At 41.3% G+C, this 20063-nt stretch overlaps 1 protein-coding gene across 8 annotated transcripts in view; it reads right to left on the bottom strand.

Annotated features, from left to right (window-relative positions):
- BEST3 (bestrophin 3) overlaps positions 1-19803 on the bottom strand; it is a 36498-nt gene extending 16695 nt beyond the window's left edge. Inside the window, exons 1-8 of one of the 8 annotated variants that reach the window (XM_035002154.1) lie at positions 19303-19803; positions 17576-17747; positions 14367-14461; positions 13669-13902; positions 5475-5629; positions 4203-4280; positions 3962-4114; positions 667-747 (exon numbers count right to left, since the gene is read on the bottom strand). In XM_035002154.1, the coding sequence (XP_034858045.1) occupies positions 667-747; positions 3962-4114; positions 4203-4280; positions 5475-5629; positions 13669-13902; positions 14367-14461; positions 17576-17727 (948 nt within the window). In that variant the 5' untranslated portion in view covers positions 17728-17747; positions 19303-19803. Of the gene's footprint in view, positions 1-666; positions 748-3961; positions 4115-4202; positions 4281-5474; positions 5630-13668; positions 13903-14366; positions 14462-17575; positions 17748-19302 lie in introns of those variants that run through there. The other 7 variants (XM_035002161.1, XM_035002160.1, XM_035002156.1 and 4 more) reach the window with 7 other exon arrangements.
- Positions 19804-20063: the final 260 nt, after the last annotated feature.

Here is a 20063-nt window from a genome sequence, read left to right as displayed (position 1 = left end):
AGTGATCTACGGTGAAACATTTGAACCTCTTTAGGAGCTGAGTAAGAGCCTGAAGCAAGTAGACAAATTGAAATTATTTTCTCAGCCTGTGAGAAAGAGAATGGTCTGAGGAGAGTCCTGCCAGAAAGGAAAATTCTCTCATGCTGGTTCTTCATGAAAAACCTCTCTAGAATAATGCTTTGGGGTCAGGGTCCTGGGGTCCATTTGGTTTAGTTCAGTCAGATTTGAGACACAAGTCGGTGTGGCCCACGTGCCCAGTGTCCAGCTGCATAGTCATCTGACCGCAGGCTCCTACATCACATGAATTCAGGAACTCACCTCACACCAGATCATGTCTGGCTGCCATTTTATGTCCCTGCTAACCTCACTTGGGTGGCAACAGAAGACAGATGAAAGAATGGATGAAAATATTGCTCTGTAGTAAGATGGAAGAGGCTGTGTAAAGCTAACAAAGAAACTTACAAAGAAAATTGGCTTGAAATTCTGCTTAAAAGGGACTAAACTTCACTGCAACGGACGTAAGACAACATACTGAAAAGCCAAACCTCTTTCATCTGTGACTAAAGCTCTGAAGTTCAGGGGCCTGTATTCAGAGTCTGTTCAGATTTGAAACATCACAAGTGATTCATTATTTATGTTTGCACAGGAAAGAGAAACTCCTCTAACCTGCAAATTTCTGTCAATGCACCAGTTGGTTTCAAAATCATCATCATCTTCTCCAAATGGGTTGATAAGCTGCTCAGCTACCTGCAGTTGAGAACATAGAATAAGTCTATCATGATGCTTGTGAAGACTAAGAATGCAGGCTGAAGGTGATGAAGATGAAGATGATGCCTTTTGCTACTTTCATAATATGAAGCCCAGAGGGGAGTGGGTCGTTTCATGGACACCGATATTTATCCACAAGTGAGACTTGACTCTCAGACCATGAATGAAGCACCTGCATGGGTTTGCTCTCCAGTGGATCTGTCTGTTCAGCTGGGGACAGTGCAGGCCCTCCCCAGGAGAAGCTGTGTACCGTTCAGGAGCCAAATGATTGATGTTCAGGTACAAATCGAGCCAGTGAGAGTTGAAGGAGCACTGACGAGGTGCAAGGCACTGTGCTGGGCACCTGCAGGGCTACGTAGCCTGTGATCTTAAGGAATTTACAAGGGCCCAGGTGATGAGACAAAATGTAACCACAGGGAAGATAAAACAGCAAAGAAAGACTTAAAGCACAATTAAAGAAAATAATACAAGGACTTTTCACATTTATTGGACATAACAGCTAAATGAACGAGTCAGAGAGCTAGCAAGTCATAAAGCTGGAATTTGTCTCACTTTGTTTTACTCTAAAGGATTTTCTGGTACCTGGTAAGTCAGTTTTCCCATGGAAAAGTTTAGGTAGCTCCTTATCGCATTTTTTTTCACATATTTTCTAATAGTTAATCAATATGAAATGATCTACTGTGTTCCAGAATTGAAGAGACTTGATGAGAGATTTATATGCCAAATATGTAATGCTCCTTTTTAAATTATCCCTTTGAGGGGTGCCTGGGCGGCTCAGTTGGTTAAGCATCGACTCTTGGTTTCATCTCAGGTCATGATCTTGGGGTTGTGAGATGGAGCCCCACATGGGGCTCTGCGCTCAGTGCAAAATCTGCTTGGGATTCTCGCTCCCTCTCCTTCTGCCCCTCCCCCCTCAAATAAATAAATAAATCTTAAAAAAATCCCTTTGATTTTTATTATCTAGATATGTCTGTATGTGTGTGTGTGTGTGAGAGAGAGATATTTTACACTGGGTCTAGATGGGAAAAACAAGTGTATAAAATAAAGGCACCATTGATTAGTTGAGTTTCTATATTCTCAGACTATTTGGTAGAAAATCTACCTACTTAATTTTTAGGCTTTAAGTCTAACCAGTAACCACTTAGACCAGCTGTTCTCAATCTTGGATGATCCAAATCACCTGGGGAACTTTAAAGGGCCTTGATGCCTGGGTCCCTCCCTCAGAGATTCTGATTTAATGGAGGTGAGGTTGAGTTGAGCTATCAGTACTGGATGAAGCTCCAGGAGATTTTAGTGTGTGGCTGGAGTTGAGAACCATCGACTTGGAGAGGCGCATCTCGCTTGTAAGTGACAAAACTGGGCAGCACCTGTGCCCCGAATCAGTCAGCTTCACAGCAATATCCATGTCAAAGTCCTTTACTGCAACTTCCAGGGGTTATGCACCCTTTCTGGCCCAGGGTTTTCCTTAACTGGGCCACTGGATAGACCCTAAAAATATTTTTGTTACATCCAGAATTTCACTTTTATGGCATCAGTCCTGTATATAGTATTAGAGTCTACATTTACCTACCCAAATGATAATTATGTTTCTGGATTGACTATCTCAAAAAATATCCTTTACTTTCTTAGAAGTTCCCTTTCCAGGAAATAACTGAGTAATATACTGTGTATAAGGTTAATATGGTTTTTGTTTGTTTGTTTGTTTTTGTTTTTACACTTTGAAAAGATTTATAAATATTAGGATGGGAAAGATAAAACAGCTACTTAGAAAGTGAGATATAATACATTGGGTGGGAAAATACTTCTCTTCTTTTAGGGTTGTCTGTCTCTTAAAGGAGCTAAGATTGTATTTTCATGTTTTGCCTTTAAAAGTATTTTATAAAGGAACAGAATGTTAATATTTTAGAGAGCATTTCAGAAGGCAGGAACTGCTAACAGTTCCAAACACGCTGGGCAAACACCTCGCAGGGACACAAAGCAAAGAATAAAAAGCTCAGCACAACTCAGGGGACAGGACAATAAAAGACCAGAATGATCCAGCATTTGGGCCAGCGTGGTGATTTTCTAAGACTCGAGTCTTCTTTTTTCTCGAATGGGAGACGAGAGCTATTAGTTTCTCTTGCTCTTTCTCTGTCTTAAATGGGTAAAAATAATTAAGAATCACTGTCACCCGGCTGAAAATGTTTTTGCCAATTATAAGGGACACGCCTTTAGTTTTTGAAGTGCAGACATATTTATTTTCCCTGGTTACGATTCAAACCAAAAAGTAAAGGCACTGGCGGGGAAAATTTTGCCACAGCCTGGAAGGCCGCCTCAGTGCCCACATGCAACATGTGGCTGGCTGGAAGGTCAAACATTGGACAATTGGATTTTATTCACGTCATCTTCAAACTGTCATTAGATTTCAATTAACTTAATGGAGCTCTTATCTTTGTGTGTGTGTGTGTGTGTGTGTGTACTTCTCTTTCGGAGGTTCACAGAAGAGCTGGAAGACTCAGGCCATGGTGTCTACGCATGCGTCCAGGGTGGAGGGGGGGAGGGGATGGGAGGGGAGGGGAGGGGGGTGCTGGGGGTGGGGACAAGTGCAATTCTGCACTGATGGTGGGACAAGTCCTTCTCATGGCTCTGACCTGTTTTTAATTTCCTGGCAAACCAAATGTTGTCATAAATCGCGGTGTTTCTGGTTTTGATTCTGATGAATCATTTTCTGAGGCTCAGTTCTAGTTTTGAAAATGGGATGCATTTAATGTGAGACAGCTAGTGGGATTTCAGAGAGTCGCAGTTAACTACGGAGTTGAGCCGAACCAAGATAATAATACAATACTAATGCTTAAGGCTTCTTATTTACTCTCTTGTACTCTGCCTAGCTGCCTACTGTGGTATAAAATATCAAGGCAGTTACAGTTATTACTTTAATTACATTACTATAATCTTAATGGGAGCACACAAAGACTTAAAAATCAGTAGCCATGAAAGAGTGTTCTTGTAATCTCTTCGCTTCAGATTGATGTAATACGGTACTCACCACCTCTTGAATCCCTACTTTAAAAGTAGTGACATCTCTGGGCGATTAAATGTTAAATCTACCTTTGAAGGGCTCCTGAACGAGTGACTCAGTAAAGGACCAGGGTGCAGAGTGTAGAACAGGACAGGGATTACAGAGCGGATCTCAGGCATGGAGACCGTGGGCTACCTTGAGCCATCCTGCATAGAAGAAGAACTGCAGGAGAGTGAAGATTGGAATGTAAAGGTCTAAGTCATGCCCCGCGTAGCCTTTGGTGGGATCCAAAAACTGGCGTCCAATCAGGCAGGCGAAGAAGAAGGTGTAGACAGCCAGCGTGACAACCTGCGGTGGAGAGAAGCCTGAGTGAGAGCCGGGCGCCCGGCACCCACGGCAAGTAGCGAGGAAAAACCACGTGCAAAGTGTTTGATACCTGGGTGTAGACCAGTGGAATCCCAACCCAGTCATAGCCAAATAAGAGGCTGCACCAAGAGCGATATTTGTTCATTTCCTAAGCCAAAAACAGATAAAACACAGTTTACTACAATGATGGGTGTGGCAACAGATATTTCCTGGGATTCATAAATAGCCATGGCTTTTATGAATATGTCTGTAAATGATGAGGCTGACTTGGTAAGGCTGGTAATTGGTTCTGAAGGCAACTCCAAAAGGAAAATTCTGAAAATGACAATCAACATCATTCCACAATGCAAAAAGGATGACTACAGTTGGACATTTTAAAAAATATTAAATCAGCACTTTATAGAACTATCCCCTACTCTGTTGAATCCATAATTTCCAACATGTATATTGGCCCAAAGTGGTGATGGGAAGGCAGGGGTTAATATTTTAAATAAGGTTTATTTAACAATATTTTAAATAAGTCATTTCTATCCATTTTGGTAAATTTCTGTGGAGAGCAGACTTTTTGTTGTTGTTGTTGTTTCCCTACCTCTTTTGAAAATATGCTTACTATAGATTTTAGAAAAAAAGAGGTGCACGCCCCCACCCTCTCAAATGAGGACTTTACAACACTTATATTAATAGAAAATATCTCTCTTTGGAGCAGGAAGGACTCGAATCCATTGATTTCCCCCCCCCCTTTATCATGCGTAAGTTACTATGTAAGACTGGGAAGAAGAGTTAATTTGGGAGTTATTTTTATAACATTCACTCCTTTTTGCCTAATTCAGGCAGAAGACTGTCATGGTACATGTCTATCTAGCCCTTCTGTAAATTTGTTTCTTAGATGAACTCAGGGTTATTTCATTTAATGAAAACATCATTTTGTTTCCTGGAGTATCTGAAAAGTTGGCTTAACCTCAGGAAATTCCAGTTTGCGGGAACTGACTGGGCAGGTTTATTTGTACTCCAGATTTTATTCTAGGATCCTGGAGCCAGGGATGGTAAATATGCCACGTGGGCACCAGATCATTCAGAACTCTTGGCAGCTATTGCTAATCGATTAAGGGACACTTTCTTACAGAGCCTATTACAAAGCCTAATTCTGTTTAGACAGAGTTTCTAAGCAACCACCACCAATCAATATGACTTAAAACCTGTGTATTATTCCTGTCCTGCATGTTGAGGGTTCTGATACTAGCCCAGTCTTTCTGGTTCCTTTGGAACCAGAACAACCTGTTACATCCAGATGCCTGTTGGTCTCTGATTAGCATCTTATACTGATGGTTTGTGATGTACTTACAGTCATCAGTGATTGCAGATCAACACTGTCTCTGATTCTACCTTCCTTTCGGGCTTTAGTTGCAAGATTTCCAAACCAGATGAATGGAACCCAGTATTTCAGATGAGGAGATTTGAGATGGTCAAATAATTTTCTTTCATCTGTTGTCATAAAACCTTTAGCACAAAACAAAAATAGTGCAATTATGCAGAATTAGTTTAGCACTAATACATTTACCATACATATTTTCATGGTTACTATGTGAGCATACAATGGGGAGATATTAAAAATGCATAAAATGAAGGTTCTTGCCTCAAGTAGTTTATACTTGTATTAGAGATAAGGAATGTGTATGTGTGAATGCACACAAGTTATCTAACAACAATATGTAAGGCAAGGCACGTTGGTAATCCCTCATAGAGATGGCCAGTAGGAAGTAAGGTGACATTAAATGTGGACTAGAACATCTGGGGAAGGTTTCCTCTTTAGGTTTTGGTTTATTCATCTAAAATTGGGAACAAGAATACTTAGAAATGTTAGGATTAATGGGACACCTGGGTGGCTCAGTTGGTTAAGCGTCTGCCTTTGGCTCAGGTCATGATCTCAGGGTCCTGGGATTGAGTCCCACATCAGAGAAGCCTGCTTCTCCCTCTGCCTGCCACTCCCCCTGCTTGTGCTCTCTCTCTCTCTGACAAATAAATAAATAAAATCTTAAAAAAAAATGTTAGGATTAAAAGAATAAAAGGTGTTAACATAACAAAGCACTTAGTATGGCATGGAAACCACGAATCACATACTTTTCCTCCTGATTGCTCGCTCCCTTCACAGTCCTGATCAAACAGGTCCCCTTCTGTGAAGCCTTCCTTGATGCCTGTCTTCTCCTTCCCCTGGGATTTTCCCCTTCAAACCTCCCCAGACTGTGCTCTCTGTTGCCTTTTATTATAGGAATGTCATACATAAAGGTTTCTCCTGCCAAGACCCTTTGGAAGGGCAATGAGCATATGATCTTCATAGTGCCCACAGCATATCTTAAAGGTACATTTTTTACAGTCTTTGTTTGTGTGCATGTATATAACACAGTTTGCCTGAGTTTGCAGTGACCTCTCTAGCCTCAGTTTTCCCAGGTGTAAAAGAGAAATGATAATATCTACTTCCCAGGGACATTACAAAATTACCTGAGATGATGACTACATGTCAAGAGGTTAACATAATGCTTAGCACACAGGAGACTCGTTTTAGATAATGCTCAGGTTATTTATATTAGCTTAGAAGGGTTCTGCCCGTGTCTGAGGAATTGGGCTTCCTCTGGATGTCAAAAATAATGAGCCTGATCATTCTCTTCTCGTTTCTCAGTGCATCTCAAAGTTGTTGCCTGATCCAGATACTCTGCTTTTTTTTTTTCTTTTCTTTTTAAAGACTTGCAGAGCATGACTGAACCTTGTTACAAGACGTTAATAAACTTGACCTGTCTTGGATCTATACTTAAAGATTTGCAGCAGTAGTTCATGCTTTACCTGCAAGCCTATTCTCATACATTTCATATCCATTGGCTAGCAGTTATATTCTTGGGATTTATACTGCAATTTTCAAAAATTATCCCATTTATATACTAGCTGCAATCTCTGTCATTTGACCAAAGAATAACTTTACCTCTGCTTATTTTTTATTCAAGAGTATGGATCAATTTGTGCTGGCAAGTTCTTGGCTTCTTAGCAGAACGCAACTATGCAGAGTGAGGGTTTATTCAGGGCAGACCCTAAAGCTAGAGTTAGCTCCTCCCCTAGGTAGCTCCACCCACCAATTGGGGAAATGCAGAGCAAGGAAAGCTGGTGATTTTTAATTTTTCAGCCCAGAGGTACAGAGTACTTTGCTAGGCTCCATGGAAGATGGGTGACAAACCAGACATTAATGTGTCCTCCAAGAGTGCACAGGCATGGTGGTTTTGCTCTTCCCCGCACGGTCACATGTCTTATCTAAACTAACCCTGTCTTTGGAAATCAAGTCATTGGTCGATTACAGGGAAATAGATATAGATTGTTGGTCAAATCAGTTGAAAGAACGTTTAATGGAATGCTACCTTTATCAGGATTTTAGGCCACTGTAACCAGAGACCAGTGATCTTTCTCAGAATGTGGTCATTTCCCTCATCTCTAGGACTGTGTGATCCACAGGCACTGATCTGCCAGTTTGGTAGTCCTGTCAATTGGGCTGGTCCTCACACGACCCTGTGACCTTGACCTGTCACTCTCCATGCCATGTACCCTTGGGCCCTATCCACAGCCCTGACATTGCTATTTTATCTTGCTGTTACATTTGCCCAGAGCTTCTCTTGCTTTCTCTTCCTTCTGGCTTTCTGGCCAGTTCAGCTTTGCTCAGCAATTTTCATACTTATCCCAAGAAACCTCCTTAATATTTCAAACCAGAGTTTAACACACCCACACGATGGCAACTTGAATTGTGATTTGATAAAGTAGGACCTCCTACTTTAAGGCAAAATGTTATTGCCCTCAAGCCAAAGGCCTAATTAAGTCCCCTGATAAACAATTATCCAGTCTTTATAGATTTTCATCTGCTGTACAGTTGGTCTATTTTGCCTCAGTTGAAGCTGAGGCAGATGTCTTTTGCTTCTGAGGCAGATGTCTTTTGCTTTTAAAGCAGAGTGTGCAAGTGCAAATGAGACTCCATTAGCAGAAGAACTAAAAGCTCGGCATCTCAGAACCTGAAGGCAGAATGGGTTTATTGCCAGTTCTTTCTAAAAGATAAAGTTGTGCATTCAGCATCTGAGCCCTTCTCAGAGAGATGACTTTTTCAGGAAGATTGCAGTGTGCTTGGCTCATTTTCGTCTCTGTACTGTACATTCAAAATGAGTGGAACAAAGCACTGATTCAACTACAGCGCTCCTTTAAACTTAACGGTAGAAGTTTAGAAATCCTTGTCAACTGGAAAAATCAAAGGGAGGTAAGAGAGGTTGAGGGAGAGAGATGGCATCACATTGTGAAAACGCTGTGCATGGGCAGGATGTCAGACTTTTTTTTTTTTTTTAAACATGAACCACAGGGGTTCCCAAACAATGATTGGTTCTTCCAGCTGGTGTGCTCTCTGATATTTTCTGATCGGTTCCATTCTATTCTATTCCATTCCATTCCATTAAAAATGTTGGTTGCAAGCCATTAAAATGATTTAAGAACCCAATAATGAGGGGTGCCTGGCTGGCTCAGTCGTTAAGCGTCTGCCTTGGGCTCAGGTCATGATCCCAGGGTCCTGGGATCAAGCCCTGCATCATCGGGCTCCCTGCTCAGCGGGAAACCTGCTTCTCCCTCTCCCACTCCCCCTGCTTGTGTTCCCTCTCTTGCTGTGTCTCTCTCTGTCAAATAAATAAATAAACTCTTAAAAAAAAAAAAGAACCCAATAATGAGTTACAACCCATAGTTTGAAAAGCTTGAAATAGGATTTGGTCGAGTAGAATCAGTTTCTAGGATAGCAATGCTGACCAGAGACAGAGAACCTTCTCTCTTTTCCTGATATGGGTAAAACATCTCTACTCAGCCATATCCCTGTCCCCTTATAGTTCACTGCCTTCTACACAGGACACAGAGGAAATAACACCCCCAAATCAGTGCTCTTAATCCTCACCTGTCCAGGTGGCCCAGAATTTCATTTGCCCTGAGTGACTAGACCCGAGGTGACCTGCTGGTGAGGTTGGAGGAGTTAATAGTGTGCTCTATGCTCTGGTACAGTGCTTCCTAGACTCTGCTGCATATTAGAATGGTCGGAGGGGCTTTTTAAACTCCCGCTGCCCAGTTTGAATCAAACACCTATTGAATCCCAATGTCTGGGGGTGGGAGCCAGGCATCAGTATTTTTAAAAGACCCCTAGTGATTTCAAATTGCAACAAAATTTAGGAACATCTACCCTAGTGCACAGAATGGCTGTGCCATTTTTAACATTCTCGGCGTGGATCAAACATCCTACAGTGTTTCCGGGAGCTTGTTTGAAATGGGGATTCTTAAGTGCTAAGCCCCAGATAGTCCAATTCCACCAGCTGCCCAGGAAGGTGCAATTTAAAGTACCCTTGATCCTGGCGCCTGGGTGGCTCAGTCGTTGGGCGTCTGCCTTCGGCTCAGGTCATGATCCCAGGGTCCTGGGATCGAGCCCCGCATCATCGGGCTCCCTTCCTGGCAGGAAGCCTCCTTCTCCCTCTCCCACTCCCCCTGCTTGTGTTCTCTCTCTCGCTGTGTCTCTGTCAAATAAATAAATAAAGTCTTTAAAAAAAAAAAAAGTACCCTTGATAAATAAATGTAGTCTACGATCATACTTTGAGAAACATTGAGTGGATGCCTTGATTTAACTTTTAGAACTGTGTGGGATCTTCAGGCACTGACCCGCTGAGACTACCCATCCATGGCATTAATTCAAGTAGAGCTAGCTCCGCTGTGCACTTTCTCTCCTGTGTAGAGCAAATGTGCATAAGTGAGTCAAGTTTCACTCACAGGATGACATTCTGTCTGTTCTGGGCACATCATGTGAGACTATAGGGGTAACTGACTCAGGTTGTGAAAGTACAGCCAAGAATAAAAACTGGCACAGCCATGAATACCACCAACCCCTTGGTCATCTCTCTGGAGCTGAGTAGCTAGAGATTTCACGGAGACCAAGGAGCCCCAGCGCCATGGAATGCGTCCGAAAGAACTTGAACAGCAGACCACAGGGCAGAAAGTCAATACTATACAACATCCATTTGATTTCGCTTAGTGAGAGAAGATCACAGGTTATATGATCTAAGTACGGGGCTAGCCCTCCGGCCAGGGAATCTAAAGGCAGAATTTGTGTTTCAACAGCCATTTGACAACTGGGAGTTTGCTTAGTTGTATTAATGTCTGTTAACCCTAAGTGCCAATAAAAATTTTGATGGGGTCTCCTCAGGCTCTCTCATTATAGAAGAAACTCCAGGAACTTCACGTTATGATTCTGGGGCTTTAAGAAAACTGAACAGTGCCCTTTCCTCAGATTTTACTGTTTTTCTTTTCCTCTCTCTCTCTCTCTCTTTTTTAACTAGGTTTCACGCCTGAGCCCAATGTGGGACTTGAACTCATGACCGTGAGATTGAGACCTGAGCTGAGATCAAGAATCAGACACTTTACTGACTGAGCCACTCCAGCACCCCAAATTTTACAGTTTTCTAATCCCTCTTAGGGGCTACCAAGCACAGAAGGAAACGATTTTGGAGAAACAGAAATGCAATGTAGAGATATAAAGTTCAGCTGTAAATACAGTTGTGCTTGTCTCTGAAAATGATTCATGTGAGCAAAGATTTGTAGCAATTTTTACTGATCCTTGAGGCCAAGGACCAGATCTATTCTCACTTAGAGCTGTGCTCCCGTGCTCAGCACGGTGCCTGGCATATCATATACACCCAGAATAAGCAAATGCATGACAGATTTAGCAACAGCTTTAGTAACGTTTCTTTTAGAGGAATGCAGATAATTTCCCGTTACCTATTTTTGTGCTTCTGGTGAGTAATTTTGGAGAGAAATATTTTTTTCTCCTGATCACTGTGAAACACCAGATAAAATGTTTTGATTCAGTCTCATTCCATAATACAAACACCCAATTAAGGCCATCGCTTGAATTGGCGAAGGTCTGGATTGTGCACCTGACTTGACTTAGGTTGAGTGACATCTTCCAGGGCTGGTGACTGGAATGACTGGAATTTTCCAGGCCAGGTTTGTTGCCAATGGCAAAATAATAGAGACGCTTCTGTTACAGCTCCTCTGGTAAATAACTGATAACAGACCAGTTTAGGGAATTTTTAGCATGATAGATATTATTTTGCACTCTGTTATTTCTCTTTTCATGTGAGCAGAAATGAAACCATTTTATTTTTAATTTGAGAAATTTAACCTGTAACATCAGAGCATATGTATTACCCCCATGGGGTGCATTTGGTCCTTTTAATTTTCCAGACTATTGGAACTTGACTGTCGAACTTAAAAGCAAGGAAAGTTTGGGGGACTAGCAGGTGAGTGACCTAGCTCATCCAGCTCCGGTCAAGGGATTGCTGGATGCTTCAGAAGGAGATGCTGGTCTTCATTCTCTCTGCCCTCTCACTCAGTTCCTCCTGGCCAGTCCTGAATCTTTGTAGCGGGGACCCTCCGTGAAGCCAGGCGCAGAGGTTAGAGGGAAACTCTGATTGCCTTAAAACCCATTGTTTCTCAGAATGTGATCCAGGCACTCCTTGCCTCAAAGTGTCCAGGGGCTTGTTAAATCCATTTATTCCTGGACACCACCCCAGATCTGCTGAATCAGAATCTCTGGGGGTGGTATCTTGGATCTGCGTTTTTAGCAATATTGATTTTTAATAATATCTAATGTGCACTGAGGTTTGAGAACATGTACTTTTTCTGAGAGGGGATTTTATGTAGGAAAGTCACCTGACAGGAAGTAGGTTTTCTTGTGCTTTCAACATTGCCTCCAGCCTTTGCCCCAGCCCCGGGGGCCCTGTGCTTTACTTACCAGGCCTCTCTGCCCTCAGGCGGAGCAGGTGCCCTGGCTCTGGGCTCAGGGGCTCTGCCAAACATTTTCCGCCATCCCTGAACTTCCTGTTCTTCCCAGAACCATTGGCACAGGCCAAGGACAGTCAGACAGTGGCGGAGGCATGTGTCCAGCTCGGGGAGCTTGGAAACTGAGCCCGTGTGCACACTGAGTCAGCCCTCTCTGTGGGGGAAAGGAACAAGAGGTCGGTGAGTCGGCTGCCAGTCCACAGAGTGGGTGACCCCTCAGTGTGGTGGGTCGTGGGCAGTCAGGAAGGACCCGGCCTCTGGAGTGGCTCCCCCAGCTTCAAGCGCAGTGGTTCGGAACCTTGGCCCCGCTGCCCAGTGCACAGACTTTATGTTCCTGGGGGCACAAGCTGTCCAACTACCGCCTTTTCTGCTTTTTGTGAGAAACTGAGGAGTGAACGAGAACAGGAGGGACATGTTCACTGTGATGTCAGCGGTGGCCACAGAGGAACCCACACAGGCTTCAGCCCCTCCTGGCTCCGTCAGTTCTGTCCTCCATCAGAGGCTCCACACAAACCAACTGAGTCACTGAAGTCAGAAGGAGGCTCGTTATGCCCATGCATAAAAACCTCCAAAAAGAGCCCCAGAATACTAATCTTTTTAAAAAAAATCTGTTTTCAAGGCCATTTCAGAAAAAGAGATGGGATACAGCAACCTAACTCAATATAAAGGCAGAATCATCTCATGGTTTTTAAAAATGTATTCATTAATATATCCCAACAAACTCTCAGATTGACTAACAACAACCCAGCACAACAACCAACTTTTATTCAGTGCCTGCCAACAATGATCTCATTTAATCTGCATCCCATTGAGGGCTGCTTTAACAGCTTCTCTCCTAAATATTAACACACCAAAGAGAACCATCCTTCCAACATGATTTGTCCTCAGCATACTGTGTCCAGGAGCCCAGGTTGAATAACTGCATTTATTCCTTCTTTTAAGATTTTTTTTAAGTAATCTCCACACCCAACATGGGGCTCGAGCTCACAACCCCGTGACCAAGAGTTGCACCCTCTGTAGATTGAGCCAGCCAGGCGCCCCCAACTCCATCTACTTGGAGGAGTGAGAGAGAGAGAGACAACAGAGCTACAGTGCCTAGGTGAAAACTCACATTGCTGGTTCCTACTAGAATCTACTTAGGTTTTGGGAAAAATATTAACTTAGGAGTTCCAAGCCTGAATTATAATTCTGGCTCTTCCGCTAATTAGCTGTTGATCCAAGGCAGGTCACAACCTCTCTGAATCTACTTCCTACCTTTCTCATGTTTTATTTATTTATTTTCTGAGGTCCAAATGAAATAATATTTATGAAAATGGATAAACTATACAGTGCTAGAAAAGGTCAGATAATATTAAAATGGTTCTAATAAATATGGTAATTATTATTATGGTATATTTACCTAAAAGCCATGTGACTCCTTGCCACTTAATTTGAAGTTGACTGCTACTTTCCCTCCTTTGCCCCCGAGTAAACTTCTTGAGAGCAGTAAGTATGTCTTACTCATTTTTGCCTCTTAAGACTGTTTTGGGCACATAGTAGGTTATAATAAATGTTTCTTGAATGCATGAATAAATAAAAGAAAATTTCAGAGGAATTTTGAAGGTTCCCATCCAGGCTGAGAGCAGTCCATGGAGGGCAAAGTCATTCAGAATTACCTGCTTCAACCACGTGGTCCATCGTTGGGAACCTTTTGTACACAGCGGTGCTCACAGAACGGAAGATGAGCAGAGACGTGAGATTTACGTAGCGCATCAATGTCCTTCTGAGCAGGCGCCCATGCTCGTCCCTTCCGTGAACACTGCTGGAGATGAGAAACATCAGCCTGTCTGGCCAGGGCAGATTCACAAACTGGTTCCACCATCGGTTCACTACCAGAGTAACATAAAACCCTGCAAAATAACAGGAAACTCTAAAGCAATTTCTTACAGCAGACATGTTGACCCTGATGCTTTTAGCAGAATTTCAGCCTTTTTAGGGATTGGGGTGTAAAAATACGTTGTTACCCGTATCTTATGATTTTGCCCTCCAAAGAAAAAAATTAAGTAATTTGTGCCTGGCAATGCCATAGCACCCAGTAAGTGGGTATTAGAGTTCAAATATTGACAGCAAAAATGGACAGTTAGTGAAGAGGAAGCTTGATTGTCCAATAACAAATGATGACCTCAAACTTGTTTGGTGTTAATTTAGCCAAAGCAGCCCTGAAGGCAAACCTTGCGGGTGGTTGGGGTTCTATTGCAAAGCAGTGTCTTTTCAGGCATGCCTCCCAGCTTGGACACACTCCCATGCAGAGTCATCCGTGTCATCCTAACGGAGACAGCTGTGTGGCTGCATTCTGCGTGTGACCTATACTTACCAAGCACAAAGGTTACTGGAATTTGTTCAGCATATCTGTCACAGTAAATTGATAATTTTTCAAAGTAACGTTTTTGGGCTCCTGTAAGTAACAATCTGGAGCAAAAATAAAATGCACAGCCCTTTATGATATTATACTTCTGCACCTGCTTTGCAAGTGATATTCAGTGCAAACAATTAAGCACAAATAATTGTAATTTTTTTTTTTAAGGAACAATAACGTTTTTTCCTACCTAAGCTGACGTATCTCAAAAGTTTTTAATTGCTGAATGGTTCAAGTACCAATGTTTTTAATACATAAATGTTATTGGCCATTAGACAGTGGGGTTTATTAACTTTTATTTTTAGATACTTTATATTTTAAGCTTTTATGTGATGAATACATTAGATTTAGAGCAAAATACCCCATGAAAGAGTCCAATTTTCAATTATTCATCAGGTAGGCTTAAAAAAAGTGTCTTGATTAAGTGAATTACAGTTATTAGGTTAATTACTAAATAATAACCCTAAATTTGACATCTTGATCTTACTCTTTCCTGAATATGCTACTTAGCACATTCTTGATTATATGTGCTGTACTTCAAAGGATATAACTGTTTATTTTACAGCCTACAATTACTTAAAATATAAAACAACACAGATATAACTAGAAGTAAAAATTTTTATTACTGTATTTGGTGGGTTTGTAGTTACATAATATAAATATAAAAATTTATATTACAGATCTGACCAAAACTCATTTTCTGGTATTGTTCAACAGAAATTCATTTAATGAAACTATTATTGATGTTTATATTATAGGGAGGGGATTCAGAGTCAGAAGAAAGGTCTCAAGGCAGGTTAATAGTAATGGCCAAGATCTAGAAAGAGGAGCAACACAGATGAATTTGCATGAAAGAATGAGAACAGCTGTTCTAAGGGAGGAAGAAATCCCTGGGAAATCCATTATAACATGTGCCAAAGGCCTGTTTGAGGCAGTAGAACTTGGATACAGGAAGCAGAGGGATAATGAGGTAATAGTGAGCCACCAATCAGTTGCAGATGAAGAGCTGGTGCTTACAGAGGGGCCTGGGGTGCAGGGTGGGCTTGGAGTTCCCACCTCGGCTTTGGAGGAAGTGTCAGAAGTTCTGAAGTCAGGAATGGGTTACACAGGCCCATCAGGGTCATGACAATGACAAGTCACAGCCAGAACAGTTTCTGATACTCAAATAGAAATGGTCAAAAAGGATTTAAATGTGGAAAGCACAGACCATAAGATCAGATGAAGCCAGGTTTGAATCCCAGACCTGCTACTTACAGATTTGGACTTGGAACATATTTTTAAATCTCTCTGAGCCTCAGTTTTCTCATTGGTAAATGGGGATAATAATACCTATATGTTAGGAATGTTATGAGGCTTAAAGAATATATTATATACACAACTACTTAACATATGGTGTCATACTTAATTGATAATAAAGGGGTTGTTATTATTAATAATTGGCCAGAGGAAAAAATATTCGGCTATTAGCTACATAGAAAGTTTACTAGCTAGAAAGTACTAAAATGATGATTTTGTCAAGTTCATCCAAAAGTAAAAAGAGCTATAATCAAAGAAATGAATTCTGGCTTTGTCTTACGATTTTTGCTGAGTATAATTATTTGCTTATAGTAGAATTTTAAAACTTAGGATTATTAGTACACATGAGAATGACACTATGTCTATATTTTTCTACAAGTACGTTTGACTTTTTTTTGGTAAATTCAGCCTACAGATCTTGGTATACCTTCAATCAAGATCAAACATCTATTTTAGCAAGATTTTATAGTTGAACTTGAAAAAACAAAGAATGACTCGCATAATTGGTCATAGTTATAAATGTAAGCACTTTTGGTCTTTAGAAGGAATATATGCATACAACTTTGTGGGGTATAAATAAGATCCTGGAGCAAAAGTTGAGGCCCCATGGAGCATTTCTGGCTACTACGCAGCTGCTCTGAATGCTATTCTATCCTAAGCAGCAGTAGCAGCAGTAATAAACTCACATTAGTAAAAATAAACTAATGAGACAATTATTCTGAAACGTCATGTGCCTTCCACCATTTCATATTCTGAAGAATTAGGTGACACAAAAATAAATTGTCCAAATAATATTGCATTTATAAGACACATCTGAAAGATGATTAGAGGTTTGTAAATAAAACTTTCCTTTTACAGATATTTTTGATAGGCAGCAAAATAGCTCTTCCTATTCTACTTTTGGTAATTATCAGCTGGCCAAATTACTATCCCTCTTCTTCAGATGGAGTCCCGCTGCGGCAAAGAAGGTAGGTAAGAGCAATGATAATACAAATTTGTTCATCTGTATGCAGGAAAGAACAAACTGAAGTACATAGAAAAGGTGGAAATACAGCCTCAAAAACCTTCAGCTTTTTTAAGTTTTAACTTCCCCAGAGTAGAAATGTGTGCAATTTTAATTGTAAAAACTCATAAAACTTCTCTTTGGTATTACTGATAAAATTTTATTAAGACTATAATTTTAGACATGAAAGTATTTCTTGGACATGATATTGCTCAAATTTTCTGTCAGTCTGACAGGCATAGCCTGTGATGTTATAAAGAATAAACATCTTCTGTTGTGAATGTAACATGCCCCGAACTCAGAAGATATAAATAAACTAGTTTTCAGGTTTAGTTGAGGTATTGGTAAGATTGGCAGGCACCATCCTGGATAAGATCTTGTCATTCCAGGCAAAAGAAAGTTGCCTGATATACACCATTCACGAACACGTTACTTGTGTAGGTAGTTGCTATAAGCTGTCAAATCATAAACTGAAATTATCAATGATATAGCAGATAGGCACAACTGGTTATTCATCTGTGGCCTTTGCCATTCAAAATCATCACTGAGTGACGATTTACGTATAAATCTTCCCTTTTGTACCTCTAGCAAAGCTCTGGCAGCATGACTAAACCCTCGTTGTGATCGATTAACGTGGGGCTGGAATGAGAGCCACCTGAATATGATAGTTAGAGTCTACTTAGCATCCTAAGCACGGTTAGGTGTGGATTAAAATACTCTGTCCTGAGTTGAAGAAGGCAAGAGAGGATCATGCAAAGGAGGAGGTTACATAATGCAAAAGTCAGCGGCAACCAAAGGCTCAGATTTTTGAGACTGTATTCTTACATGATATTTGATGGCCATATAAGAGACATGCAAAGGAAGGTACCTGTACACCAAACTTATCGCCGTGTAAAAAACAGCAAAGACAATAAATTCCCTGTACAGTAGTTTGTAGATGCTGCCCCTCCACTTGAGGAGTAACCTATGAAATCCAAAAAAAGTGGCATTTGCTACTTTACTGGAGTACGTGACAGTCATCTTGGAGAGCTTTTTTTTTTCTAGAAGAGCAAGAAGACAAAACACAAGTAAAAAGCAATGTTTAAGATTCAGCGTAAGTCTATGTCTCAAAGAAACTCAAGCCACTGACCAGCCATCTCCCCATTCTGCCTTTCTCTGTTTAAACGATTTGGAATTTGGAGATGAGCACCATCTCCGCGCTAAATCTTTTAGTAGAAAAGGGGAGGAAAGTAGTCTCTGGAAAGGGTGATATTAGAACTTGCCTCGATTTCTAAATATTATTTTCAGGTTTTATAGTCATCACCCAGTAATATTTGAATGAACAAATATATATGAAATATATTGTGGTATCACCTGTCATATATTTTCTTAATCCATGGGAAGAGTTAGGGTATCGGTACGCTATATTAATTGACATTCTCAAAAGCACTGACCAAACTTGCTGTTTGGGTCTTTATTTGCTGAAGTATGTAAAGAAGTATTTATTTCATCCTTAAATTTCCTAAGGGGAACTTATGGCTCTCTTCTTAGAAATCAGGAGATGTTGTTGAACAGAAGAAAGCGTCTTACGGGAATTTAATTCATGGGTCACTTTTGGTGGCTTTAGTTGGATGTGGGTACCTCTGTAGTGGGGCTCTGAGTGCACGGTGAGCACTATGTACACTTTACAAGGAAGGGCCACCGTGGTAGTAGGATAGGTGTGCTTTCCCCAGGGAAAAGTCATGCATAAAGTACTGAGGGAGGTTCACTTTCTGTTTGGAGCTGACCAAAAGGAGGTCATTATTTGGGCTCTCTCTACTTGGATCTGTTCCATAGATGTGAGTAGGATGAGAATTGGACCCCAATGCCTGGTTCCAGTGAGTTCTCTGCAATTCCATTGCTTCTCAATAAGACAGTAAACATTCAAGTTCTGAGATGGCCCTGACTAATCTTTGTTTGAAAATCCTGCCCCACTACTCTCTAACGTGGAGCATATACAGATAACATGAAATTTCTTTGAACTCTTTTTTGCTTCAAAAGGATCTATGAGGAGGGTCTTATAGAGCTACTTAGATGGAAATTATGGAGGTTTTAGGTGGAATTGGGCTGGGCACAGGAAATAAATCCTCTAGCAGATTTCTTACATGAAGTAGCCTGCAACACACGTTTTATCTAAACAAGAAAATTTCCTGTCTTTATTCAGAGGTGGGAAAACAATCCAACTCTAATTTGCCTTGTTTCCCTTAAAGAAATAAAACTCTGGCACTCTATTCACAAACTTAAGCCTTTGACATCACTGATGTTAGTAAAGAAACCGGGGCTTCCTGGCATAAGTAAGTGGCATTACAAGAGGACAGGAACCATGCCGCAAAACCAGTCTCATTTTCCCATCTTTACCTTGTCTATCTGTCTAATGTGAGTACAGCCAAAATTGGGGGAGAGGAGCATAATAAATTAAGTCCATTTCATAATTTGTTCTCACGGGCAGCCTTGTTTTAGATAACAGTCCTCCACTTTCTTTATCAGTTCACCCGTCTGTTTCAGCCTTCTGAAAAATTAAGATCAGATAGAGTAGAGGTCAGAATGAAAATGCATGGGTACTCTTTGTGCACTAACCTATTTCTTGGGTTTGGAGTCTCCGACAGGAAAGAAAATCCTCCAATTTCAGGCTCCCCCTGAAGAGGAGCCTTCAGGTCGGTGTTGTGCTCGGTTTCACGCTTCGCTCATGCACACTCAGATTTTCTTTCCTTCTTTGGCCATCGAGAAGACCCGGAGTGTGACGAGTCCAGGAGTTAAAATGTTTTTCCACTTGTGGAGGGCTGTTTATGCCAATTTGCCCACTGATGACAGTTATAGCCGGGAACAAACAGAAGCAACAGCTGCTGATGTAGCTTTTTTCTACTCTATAATTACAACTCCACCTGCCGCCCAAAGTACCCCTTTGAATGAGAAGTCGGAGGTGACGTGAAGGAGGTTGGGCCCTTGAAGTCTGTTATTTTCATTTTGGTTCTACCCTGGGATCAAGGAAGAAAGATCCATTGTCCCCTAAAGTGTTCTGAAGAGGCTTCACTGGCCAAAAAGGGGAATCGGGACAGTCTGTGTGTGCTTAGGATGAAGAGCGAGTTTTTGTGAGGCCATAAACTGGGGCAGACGAGAATATAAACAAGACTTTCACTCATTTGAGAGGTATCGAGAATGCTCTTCCATTAAAAGCAACAAGCATGTGTGTTTGTGTGTGCACATGTGCGTGCAAGTGCATATTTTAGAAGAGCATAGAAAATTATTATGTGTGATGGTTTAGTGTAGTGGAAAATAGCACACGGATTCATTACATTTGTTATCCTTCCGTGGGCAGCTAGGAAAATTTTTTAATAATT

This window comes from Mirounga leonina, unplaced genomic scaffold (assembly GCF_011800145.1).
Source record: "Mirounga leonina isolate KUSES-001 unplaced genomic scaffold, KU_Mleo_1.0 Mir_126, whole genome shotgun sequence".
In the NCBI taxonomy this organism is placed as follows: Eukaryota; Metazoa; Chordata; class Mammalia; order Carnivora; family Phocidae; genus Mirounga; species Mirounga leonina.
This window is presented reverse-complemented; position numbering and strand designations above follow the sequence as displayed.